At 37.6% G+C, this 12596-nt stretch overlaps 1 protein-coding gene across 12 annotated transcripts in view; it reads right to left on the bottom strand.

Annotated features, from left to right (window-relative positions):
* The window catches only part of LOC116840397 (protein hu-li tai shao), a 27392-nt gene that overhangs the window by 12071 nt on the left and 2725 nt on the right, over positions 1-12596 (bottom strand). For 10 of the 12 annotated variants that reach the window (XR_004377342.1, XR_004377341.1, XM_032807057.1 and 7 more), the window contains exons 2-7: positions 5058-5192; positions 4343-4529; positions 3791-4173; positions 2705-3154; positions 2481-2617; positions 2259-2376 (exon numbers count right to left, since the gene is read on the bottom strand). Coding sequence is in view for 10 of the 12 variants with exons in the window: in XM_032807057.1 (XP_032662948.1) it covers positions 2259-2376; positions 2481-2617; positions 2705-3154; positions 3791-4173; positions 4343-4529; positions 5058-5165 (1383 nt within the window). In the remaining 2 variants the exon portion in view is untranslated. Of the gene's footprint in view, positions 1-2258; positions 2377-2480; positions 2618-2704; positions 3155-3790; positions 4174-4342; positions 4530-5057; positions 5193-7305; positions 7848-7890; positions 10084-12596 lie in introns of those variants that run through there. The other 2 variants (XM_032807048.1, XM_032807050.1) reach the window with 2 other exon arrangements.

Below are 12596 nucleotides of genomic sequence, written 5' to 3' on the forward strand. Positions count from 1 at the left end.
ATATATATATATATATATATATATATATATATATATATATATATATATATATATATATATTGTGGCAAAAGTGGCATAGAAAATGAACATCCATTAATTAAAATTAATTAAAATTATGTGTAATATTTTAAATATTATATTATATACTTTCACCTTATACATGCTATTGAAATTTCAACCAACATCCTATCGTATTAGCTTTATCAAAATTGTACATTGATATTACTTTGATGAAAGTTAAGTCTGTGTGCGAATAGGATAGATGGACAAAATCTCGTGTTATTAACGTCAATAGATATATTATAGACGACAACATACACACAACTCCACAATATATTATGAAAAGCACAAAATTCATCAGCATAGCAGTGTATCTCTACACTGTGAATAGTATATATTTGAGACGCCATTAAAAAGTTTCATTGAAGTTAATAATCATCCTTTTTAAACAGTACGTATAACTTTATTTAAACATCAAGAGGCTACAGAAGAACAGTCGTTAATATCTTATATGTAAACGTACGTACTAACGATTGACTGGAATTCAACACGATAATGTCTGGTGTACTTATGGAAATGTCTTAACCACCTTCGTTCTGCACTTTTGTTAGTCTCATCTCTAACGAGATTATCTTTCCACTTGCTAAGCATTTATTAAGCGTTCCTCTACCGTTTCATGAGTAATGAATGATTTCTTCAGTCAGAAACTTCGTTGAAATAGAAACAGATGTACAACGAAGAAAGTTCAGGTGTTGCATTGCCAGCCCATAAAATACTTTTCAATTGCCAACAGATTAAAGTGCAAGATTTGATATTATTCGTTATTCTGTAAAATTTTAACGTGTCTTATTCGTTATTATTTTGATATACTGGTTGAGGAATCACCGACAATAGCACGCTTTGGTCAATACATTTCACAACGCGGAATATTCATTTAGCGCACATGTGTCAATGAGAATTTGTGCGATAGAAATTGCTTTTCTTATGGGTTACTTTCCTTTCGTTAATATAATGTCAAGAACTGACCAATGTCCATATACATGTATATATATAAATCACATACGCGCGCATGCACACATGTATACATATATTGGTCATAACACACACAGTTTAAAGCGTCGTAATTTTTCTTTCGTTTTTTGCAACTTTCTATTGATCCTTACATTATATAGTATATGCATTAGAGTAAGCATTTGTCGAGTAATATCGATCAAGCTCTGTGGTAACAAGAATTACGCCTAGTACGAAATATCAGCAGCTTCAAAAGAGTCTATATCGCTATAGTGCGAAATATATGTCAATATATTATAACTAACGTTAATATCTAATACGTTGTTTACTCAGTGTGAGATGACTGCTCTGATTAAAACATATGTAATATAAAATATCATTTCTCATGTGTCAGCAATTAATTCGGAGCTAATGGCACGAGTTGTGGAATGCACCGAATTCGTGTACGCAATCGTGATTAACCAGCACGATGTATGTACGTGTCTGCTTGTATATCCGTTAATAAAATCAAGCTGATTTGAAACGTGATAAAAGCAGGTCAGATTACGTAATTAGCGTGATAAGGTTGCAACTGTCTATTGCTTGAAAACGAGATAACCAGTGCCAAGTAATATGTGTGTCGCATAGCGTACGAGAATATACTATCTATTTACGGCCATATAGATATGCGTCGTCATTCTAATCATCGTTAGAAATACATCAGCACCGTTTTTGGTAAAATAAAACTGTTCACTGCCGAGTGATAGATAAAAATAAAAAAAAAAAAAGAAATTAAAAAATAAAAGAAAGGAATTTTGTCAGTTAATTCATATGAAAGTCTCAATACTCATATAAATACATATAAATACATATGCAGTTATACTGAGCGTACATTGTAGTAACATTAAATGATACATATCGTGAGTTCAACTAAACTTTTTTAAATGCAAATGTTTCGATTTGCATATCACATACCGTTACATATACCGTTTTAAGGTCAAGATCAAGATCAATTTACTATGTCTGATAAGCAATATCGACATCGCGAATATATAATCCAAATAAACATTTAATTTGCATAAAGCCTTCCGCCATCATGATTACGCAATTCGTAGTCCGACTAGCAGCCACAATACGCGATTACAATTAAATGTCAAATAAGAAATATATTAAATAGGCTTGCTTATATGTATGTAGATTGTAGCGCAAAGTTGCGCGGAATGAGTAGATAATTAGTCGTTCTTATTCTCAAAAGTAATGACTTCTACCTTGGTGATCTTTTTAGGATCGGGTGTTCCAGTTTCCAGGATCTCGACCTTTTGGTAAACATTTGGCGAATTTAACCAACGGGATCGGTCAGTGCCTTTACGTCCGCCCTTCCACAGCCTGCTCGAAAAAAAGGAAAGAAATTGGCTGAGCGTGCGACGTTAACTACTTTGGTGGTGTTAAAACAAAATACGAGCGAATCGAAAAAGACAACAGAAACTTACCCTTGCTTGTATAATTCTTCTTCTTCGAGCAAGTATCCTAAAGATGATACAGCCGGTGGAACTTCGACGTCGTTTCGCGGTCTTGGTGGCTCTCCCTTTACAAGTGGGTTTCTATATATATAGCCTGTACGGAATCCCTAAAAAATACGACACGAAAACGTTATATTTCGATGAATATTACAGTCATGGTGTGGCGGTCAAACGATCTTGCAGGTCAAACTTACAGCATTGTCAAGCATTCTCATGAGAGCTTCAAATTCAGCGCCACCAATTCTCCAACGTTTCTCCAGTTTTTCAGCGAGGGCGGAGGACTCCACCGCTGTGCTTTGCTGCTGAGGACTCGGTGGCTTCCTCGAGGCTTCGAATATAGCTTTCTTCGATTCCTCGCTGATAAGGTTTAGATTGTCAACACCCGCGGGCATTAGCTTCAGTTGCGTCTCGCATGCAACTACGGTATTGTAAACGTTAAAGAATGCCTCTTCCACTGTTTCCCCGCAGCAAAGAGCACCGCGATTCGTCAGGAGCATAACCTTATTGATCGGTCCGAGGTTTCGAGCGATCTTTTCACGTTCTTCTGGCTCGACTGAACCTCCTATGTATTGATGACTGCTCACTTCGCCTATTACTATGCTCTCCTGACCGATCGGTAGCAATCCGCATTTCAAAGAGGAGATCTGCGCACAAAAGAAACGTGTCAGCAATTACAATCTTTTTCCAGCAAAACGAATAAATTTTAGCCATTGACTTAAACCAAAAGAGACCATTAATCATTCCTCGTCGTGGCCATTTTAATTTATGATGTCAGTAGCGAGGAAATACACGTTTAAAATTCTTGCAAAATACATCGAAATAAAATAATATGTTCACAAAATAACACTTATAATCGATCGAGCGAATTTGTAAAGTAGTTCTTTTCTTTTTGCTCTAACAGTCAATAAATAACTGCATCAAAAGATGCAAATGCTATTTGATATTATTCTGTTTATCGTACTTTTTTATTTCAATGTATTTTGCATGAATTCTGGCCACGTGTTTTCTCGCTTCTGACGTTATCAATCAAGAGTTTGATAGCGAAAGATCAGAAGATAATGATGGCTAAAATTGCTAACAAGATGGTTCTTGTAAATTAATTACACAAAGGTTTCTAACATTTTTAATCGTTATTAGAAAGACTTTTATGTCATTAATTAATCTAATTGATTAGATGTATAAAAAAACTGATTAGATGCTAAAACATCTGTAAAAGATATCGACACATGAGATAGACATTATCAGAGAATGGAGGAATGAGAGACAAAACATTTACTCACAGCGGTAACGGACGGAGTAGTAATATGAATAATGCACTTGATATCAGGCCTGGCAGCGTGTATCGTCGAGTGCAATTGGAAACCCGTGACGTGTACGCCGAAGTTGGTCGTTCCTTGTTCGACAACCGCACCTTGCATGTCCACCTTTATCAAACTCGAAGCAGTAACTTCATGATAGAGCAACCCATAAGGATTCACCAAAAAGTGCTCTTGATCCTGATTGAGACGGGCAGTGATTTGTCCGCCGACACCTTGGGTCCATCCATATAAGTCGAGTAATCTGAAGACCGCCGCTAATTTGCATCGTAGCAATTTCTCGCCCTTGGCGTATCCCATGCTTTCTACGCCGCGGATGTCGTTGATGGGTAAGACGCAATTTGAATCTATGTATTCGAAAACATTGTGAGACAAAGAAAGAGAAGGGAGATATTAACGAGGTGATTTTAAATGCTAACACTTGAACATGTTGTCGTTGAGGCATTGTTCAAGTAAAAAATGAAGAAGAAAGATGTTTCCGAAGTAATATTGAGTGAAGCGGAAGTAATTACTAACTTTTGAACACATTGCCGTTGAAACGGGCTCCCTGTGCACCCATCATGTCGGAGATCTGTTGTAAAAGACCGGAGGGTCCAGCACCGTCCTTCATCTGGGTCTCGATTATGCGTTCCAGTTCTTCTCGGAAGATTCGTGAATTCATCATCATCTCGACCCTCTTTCTCCTTTCCATCTCTCTCATATCCTACGGATCAGATCCTCTTATTCAATACACTTGCAGTTTTATTGAGTTGTTCACTCCCAATATTTTCAGAGGTAAAAGGGAAAATCAAGATGAGGTGAATAAAGTAGTGTAAAAAAAGATGAGAATTGTGGAGACAACAAGAGTAAGAGTTAAATTTGAGATGTGTTTGAGAGGAATTTTTCTTTAGGAGAAAGGTGATGTAAATTGTAGATGGTATATTATACAAGTAAACTCAGGAAATGAGTATTAATAGTTATTTTAGCTATTTAAAAAGTATATTAGCTATTTAAGTATAGAGATACAGGGAATGAATATGCGTGGTTAAGGAACAGGAGATGTAAATCGAGTTTCCTCTTAGCATGCAATCTGAAGTAACAAATATTTCAATATTTTCCACAAGAACTGCTAAATGTTGAATAGATCGTCATTGAATATCAATCTTCACCAGATTTCTATTATTAAAAATATAATAAGATTTATGTTTGCCTAATGTATCTGCAAGAATATATTGAACGAATAAGGACTTACCGCATCGATATCGGCTGGTCTCATCTTGCTTTTTTCCTCTTCCGTTAAACCGTCCATTACTCCATTCGTATGCGGCTCACTTAATGCTTGTTGGCTCGTGTCTGCCATCTTCGAGCCTCGTTCAAGTACCGGCAACTGAAACGCACCAATGAGAGAGAATGTAGATTCGGCGAAAATGATCGAGCAAAAAGTTGAAAGAACTCGGACGAGCCGGACAAAACGATAGCGACACGCCGGCCACAGTTTTGATACACGCGGCATTTACACTCGTTTCCCCCGAATCCGATACGAGGTGCGGGCACCTTAGCCGGTGTGCGATCAATAAAGTTGCAGAGCCCTACCAGGAATCATGTGCGTGTAGACAACCAGGCGCGACACAACATTCTTTCGTTTAATCAGACGTTTCGGCAGCTGCTGTGCATTCGCATTTCCCCACGCAATTATGACTCTTATCGCCTGTCGTTATTGATAGGAAAATGGGACACCGAGCTACATAGGCGACTATTGCTTGTTTAACGTTCGCACTCGGATCTGTGTCACCGGTCGTTCACCGCTCGGCTTTCCTTACGCCAAGTACCGGTGCATCGGACACGCAACGCGTACTCACAACGGCCACACACGCGCATGCACACACACACACACACACACGCATACACATACAAACTGCATCCTTGTTCTATGGCGTCGCTTTTCACCTTTTCACGGTGCGCTTCCCTCGCAACATCATCGGCCCACGCTTCGACGCGTTAAACACTGCAGCGAGTAATATTACAGAACGGCCGCAAATGCTGCAATGGCGCAATTAAAAACCTATTCCGATACGATGCGCTACTTTTTTTGAATCACGAAGAGGACGACGATCGTCTACAAACAACGGCTAATTAACAAGTATAGTTTGCCAGCGAGATTAATTTCATCTCGATTATCGAATCTCACTTGGGTTTCCGATTATTACCGCGGTGTCGCAAAAGCCACACGCGCGCGTCACTTCCGCTGCAATACGCGCAAAAAGAGAGGCGACAAATAACTGTGGGATTACGTGGTGCAAAATAAAATCCTTTGCCCGACGTGCTTTTGTGGTCAAGTTTCCTTTTGTGTGCGTTCTCACATTATGTCCTATTTTCGCTAACGTATCGCCGCTCTAAATCAATACCGCTGGGGATATTTTTAAACAACTGGATTTGGAGATACTGGCAATTAGAGAATTGTGGAAATATACTCGCGCGCTTGTAAAAATGTAGTTTGGTGAACAATCGAACCATTATTCGTCACTTGATATCACAAATAATAGATACACAGAAGCTAATACATAGAAAAATACCATCCCATTGATAAGAAAAGCGATTACTCAGTTTACTTTACTTCTCTCTTCAGTTAATAGTTATCTTCAAGAAAGAATATTACTTTAATAGGTCTTAAAATATACTCATCACGAATTTTGGGACATCTCATTGTCGTAACTCAAACAAAAGAACTTATTCTCTTTACAAGAATATTATAAAATTTTATCATAGAGTTGATTCGACTCTACGTAGTAAGCAAACTGAATTTTTGTTTTAATATTCTTCATTAAAATACTAAACTTACTCAGATTCAGAATGTATTTTGTATAACAAACTTGATGCTCTTAATGAACTTGTGATAGATTTGTGAATGTATCGGCTATCTGACGCTAAAGTCCTATATCTATCGTGTGCTTGTAAATTAGGTCAAGCTGAAGACCAAATTCCTCCATCATTTTCTAAATATAACCATGCGGGTGTTTAAGTTATTAATTAAGGAAGATTAGTGAATGATCGCGCGCGATAATGCATTAATATTGTTTTAATTAATAACTAAGAATCTATTCAGATCTAATTTACAAGCACACGACGACAGTCGTCATTGTCAGAACTCATTTGATGCATCACACGCGATCAATCATTTTTCTTTGATTAGTAACTCAAATCTTACGTGGTTGTTGGCTAAATGATAGAGGAATTTCATGTTCAGTTTGACCAAATCTATGGACGAGGTATGGAACATTAAACATTAGACACCCAGTATAATGTTATGAGAAATACCTGAAGCAAGCAAATATTTACTTGAATGTATATGTATTGTTTTGTGTGTAGTAGCAGTGTAGTGAGTGACTCTTTGGCATGGATATATCAGTAGCGAATCCTTCCTTGAAAATACTGCATGGTTATCGCGTTAAATCAGCGATAAAAATACGCCTATGTACATGTACACACAAACAAATTCGTACCTAATACGCGAAAATAACGCGCAGAGCGTGTCTGCAGCGCGCGTGTGTCGCCGTTTGAAATTCTGCCAACCATTAGAACGCACAAATATACACACACACTCACTCACAGACATAGACAACTCGCTTTCCTTTCGATAAATCCGCGCGATACACTCTCGATACGTATTGCCAAACAGTCCGGAAATGCCAACTCGGTGAAAGACACAGTAGCGCGGCTGTGAATGGTGCTTCGGTGCGAATTGACGGTAATTAATGTTAAAGGGTTGAGATATTCGGCACAAGTGGCTTCATTTAAGTCCCTCGCCTATGCGCCTCTCTCTCTTTCTCGTCGACACACGATAACACGGTGACACTCGATAATTTCGCTCGTCAAACAAACGGCAATACACCGGAGGGTCCTTGAGTGCCGATGGGCCGACGGCAAGATAGAGGATGTTACGTGCAGGCGCATTGTACGGGAACAACGAATGCTCGACCACAATGATTTTTCGAGCAGACGAAGGACGAAGGACGCGTCTCGTTAGCGCGTAATCGCTCGCGTAATCGCGGTGTCGATGAGGCCGATAATTCCCGTTCGGGGTGTACCTCGGCGCAGAATATTCCGTGTACGAGCCGCGACGCACAATGATCAACTGTGTCGTTCTAAGTCAGTGATATTCCCATCTTCTCGGAGTCGCGCGCGCTGCGACTCTCTCCTTCGTGAGCGCGCTTATCGCACGACGATAACGAGACGAGTCGCTCCGCAAACTGAATGAAAGCGATCGTGGACGACGTTCGCTGCTTCGCTCACTCGGCGAGAGCCGCCGAGTCCCTCGAGCTCTCTCTCGCGAGTATTCGCGCGAGTCTCCTCGAGCCCTCGTCTTAAAATAGAGAGAGGGATCAGGGACGGACGGATGATGGAGTCGGATAATCGTGTATCCTTCCAGCAACAATTCTACTTCTTCTTCGTTGCGGAGAAGTTCAGGAGTACCGTATAATCAATCTACGGCTCACAATGTACGCTCGCACTCTGAGCAACGCTAGAAAACAAACAGAAAAACAGCCAAGTAGAAAGTACCCCGATACTCTCAGGGAGATCTGTCCCATTTTTCGGGAGAATTACTTGTACCTGCAATTCTGAAGCCTGTATTAATAATTGTCACTTGAAACCTATCTCGGATGAGAGAGCCCGATTTTTATTCAGAGTCAGATCCAAGGTTTTCAGTCGAATTACGATAAATATGACATTTGTATCTGTAATTGCGATTCAACTGAACACTCTCATCCAATCCTGAATTGAAATCTGAGTATCTCACTTGAGACGAGTTTCAAGTAATGACCATTAATACGGACCTAAGACTCCAAGATTTCTGTTCGTCGCTTACGATCGAGGAGACGAGATATATGAGCGTGGGACTACATGGATCAAGGTCAGGTCCTCTCTGTTGTCTCTCTTTGGAGCACGTCGCTGATGAAACAGCAGCGAGGAATAAACGTTGCGTCTGAGAGGGAAGTTGCAATATTTTGCACTGGTGTGTCGTCGTGGAGAATTATCAGGCGGATTTACAAACAGTGTGCTAAACAGAAGACCCAGGAAGATCGTGTGGTATATAGTATCGATTCAACAGCCCCTACTATCAGTTTCACCGTGGCTCGTCTCCGTCTAATCCTCTTTGATTTGTTTTCAATGGCACGACTCATTTTACGATAGGAGTACCTGACGGAAAAAGACAGACGAAGTTTAAAACACGGACATGGTGCGTCGCGTCGCGTTGCGTCGCGGCACCGTTATTATACGACCGACGTGAGAGGCCCGTGTGATATCAATGATGATGACGGGCCCCCTTACGCAACATAGCCCGCAGCTAGCAGAATCGTTGCGCACACGTGCTCACGTCTCTTGCGTGTGGATCGCACCTGTTTACCGTGGCCGAAAAATACGCGGATCCTTTGATGTTTTTATTTCCGTTAATATCCGTACGCAGGACATTTCGTGTGTTTCTCGACGTAAGAAGTTTTTGACGCGTCGCGATCTCAGCGCTTGTGTGAACATTGGCGTCGGTCTGTTTGTATTTTCGGGTGTGATTCATATCAAAACGTGCGAATCGATCCTTCTTCCTTTGTTCACAGAGAAACGTGAAATTGTAAAGGTCCACTTCAACTCTATTCATTAGACAGATCGTGGATCTGTTCTTTTTAGCTGAACTGCCTGAACTGATATAGACTGCCGCAGAAAGTTAGGAAATATATCTGTCTCACTCTGACTTATCGCACCAGACTGCACCAGTTCAGATAGTTCAGCTAAAAAGAACAGACCTCTTCTCTAATGCGTTCTCATTAGTTGTAAAAATACTGCGTAGAAATTGAACAAGAACTTGGTAAAGCTTTGCTTGTTGATTGAAGCAGTTTACCGTACAATATGTGGGCCGACTTGTTTCAAAACACAGTATCGCTAATATTAATTCAGTTTTACATGCACGTATTAAAATATATTGTTAAGAGAGAATTCAAAATTGCGCGAACAATGATGAGTGAACGTGTAGGAAATCACGGAGTAAGAGAAAGGAAATTGGAGGAAACAGAGCATTTGATAATATTAAGCTCTGTGACAGAAATGACAACCAAGGTTAGAAATGAAAGGGAGCAAAAGACAGCATATATGTTAATATATGTAGTATTTCATTTCAATGAAAACATCAGATTATTCCGATGTAGTGCGTATATAGTGGATAATGATATGAATGAAATCTATTATGATAATTCAGACTCAGAACCTAATGAAATAACACAACTATAAGAATAGATAAAAGGATATGTGTCATTTGATGATTATGAAAAATGTCGTGTAAAAAGTGAACATATATGTTAAATGGGATTTACAACGAGAACTTAAGCCATAAAACTTAAACTTTAAGACTCCTGGTTCCTCGCATTGTCTATCTCTTTTTAATGACGTCAGAAGCGAGAAAATGCATGCTAAAAATTCTTGCGAAATAAAAATATATAACGTTTGCAATCGATTGAACAAATTTATAAGATATTCCGTGTACTCCCTCTTTTTCTCCAACAATCAATAATTTATTGTAAATTAACCTGAATAGAAATAGGCAAAGAAATAAGTTAAGAAGATGAATTATGTCACATTAATTTACGATAAATTATTGATTGTTAGAACAAAAAGAAGTGCACGGAATATCTTACAAATGTGTTGAATCGATTGCAAATATTACTTTATGAGTATAGAATAAACTCGAATATGATGGCCATATTGGAAAGATGGCTATAGGCTCTAATAATTGCAAAACATTGCATTTGTGTAATCAGTTACAAAGATAATCGATATTTATCGTAGTGTATGTGCATACATTTTTCGAAATAGCAAAATTATGAATATTATACTATATTTTTATTTTCGACTACCTGTAAAATTTCTCATGTATTCACTAAAACTTGCTGTAACGTCGAATAAATTACAGTTAAGCTGTCGCAATCAACGTTACATAATAGATACATAAAGTATGTAAATTGTAATATAACATGCATTTTTATTTTCAATTTCACTATTCGTTTATAAGTACTATTATAACCGTCCTTCATTTGGATAAGATGGCCCACTATCATTTTAACATTTATAAAACAAAAGTCGTTACATTTCAGAAATTATTTTCAATATTACAGTAATTAAATCTTATGTGCAATATGTTTTGATCAAAAATTGGATTTAGAATTTAAGTTTTGTAATAGAGGTTTCTGTTTTATATGTATATTATATTTTTCAGAAATAATATATATTAAATATCCTATACTAAAATGAATATGTCAAATTATGTTTTTTTCATTATTTTATAAAATAATAGGTGCAGAATCTTGAACATAAAATATGTATGGGTTATCTATTCCTTATGGCCATCTTGTCTTAAACATTTAGATAAGATGGCCAATGCTCATGTTTTGATATTTTTGTAATAAATAATTTCACTAAAGAATTTTCCTTTTAACTTTGATAGTATTATGTATTGTAGGCTTCAGTGAAGTAATGTGCCAAACGCTATTAAGAAATAACAATAAGAAATATATTTTTCTTGCATTTTAAAAAAGTATGGCTATCTTATCCGAATTTACCCTATCTTTTTATTTCAACGTATTTCGCAAGAATTTTTAGCATGCATTTTCTCGCTTCTGACGTCATTAAAAAGAGATAGACAATGCGAGGAGCCAGGAGTTTTAAGCCTGAAGCTGCAAGAAATTGATCAATCACAGTCAAATATAAGGAAAATAACTGGTAGTGATTGGTCAATTTCTTAAGGTTTCAGGTTTAAAGCTTAAGTTTTATGACTTAAATTCTCATTGTAGACCTCGCTTTACGCAAAGATTTCCTACGCTCTGATCTTCATTAACATGAAAATTTTTCAATTAGAAAGTATTCACAAAAACGAAATACTACTAGGGCAAACCTGCGCACTTTATGAGCAGTACACTTGATTACTAATCAGTTGAATAGTCTTTTGTCTATTTTCTATTCTGTTTTCGCTGAGTAAATGGATTCAGATCTTGAGAATCTTCCGTGCACAGAAACTGCAGGAAAAGTGTTACATCTTGATTGGAATCCTAAGTAGTTTTGCTCACTAGTTACTGGACAAAAGTTAACATAACTGTTTAGTAACTGCTCGAAAAATTAAACTCCATTAAATTTCTACCAGGATTATCTCAAATAAGACACTCAGATTTGAAATACAGATTCAGATAAGAATTTTTCGATTGAATTGTGATTACAGATATAGATATCACATATATCATCAAATTCAATTGAAAAATCTGATTCTGGATACAAATCTGAGTGTCTCATATGAAAAAAATTTCAAGTGACAATCATTATGATTAAAATTAATAATAAATCTAAAGTACAGGTTTTATATATTCTTCTGATATGATATTAGAGCTTGTGCAGAAATTAGTATTGGTTTATTTGTATTTTCAGTTATGATTTATATCAAAGCATACGAATCGATCGTTCTTCCTTTGTCTGGAAAGAAAGAAAGAGAAGATACAAAGTTGTAAAGATCGATTTGAACTCTGTTCATTGGATATTGCTACTCTTTGAATTAATTAAGTCTGAAGTAAAAGTTTTACGTGTTTCAATGCGATTTCAGAGCTTGTGCGGAAATTGACGTCGGTCTATTTGTATTTTCAGATATGATTCATATCAAAGCATACGAATCGATCGTTCTTCCTTTGTCTAGAAAGAAGCAGAGAGAGAGAGAGAGAGAGAGAGAGAGAGAGAGAGAGAGAGAGAGAGAGAGAGAGAGAGAGAG

This window comes from Odontomachus brunneus, unplaced genomic scaffold (genome assembly GCF_010583005.1).
Source record: "Odontomachus brunneus isolate Ranch 3 - 2012 unplaced genomic scaffold, Obru_v1 Obru_scaffold_009, whole genome shotgun sequence".
In the NCBI taxonomy this organism is placed as follows: Eukaryota; Metazoa; Arthropoda; class Insecta; order Hymenoptera; family Formicidae; genus Odontomachus; species Odontomachus brunneus.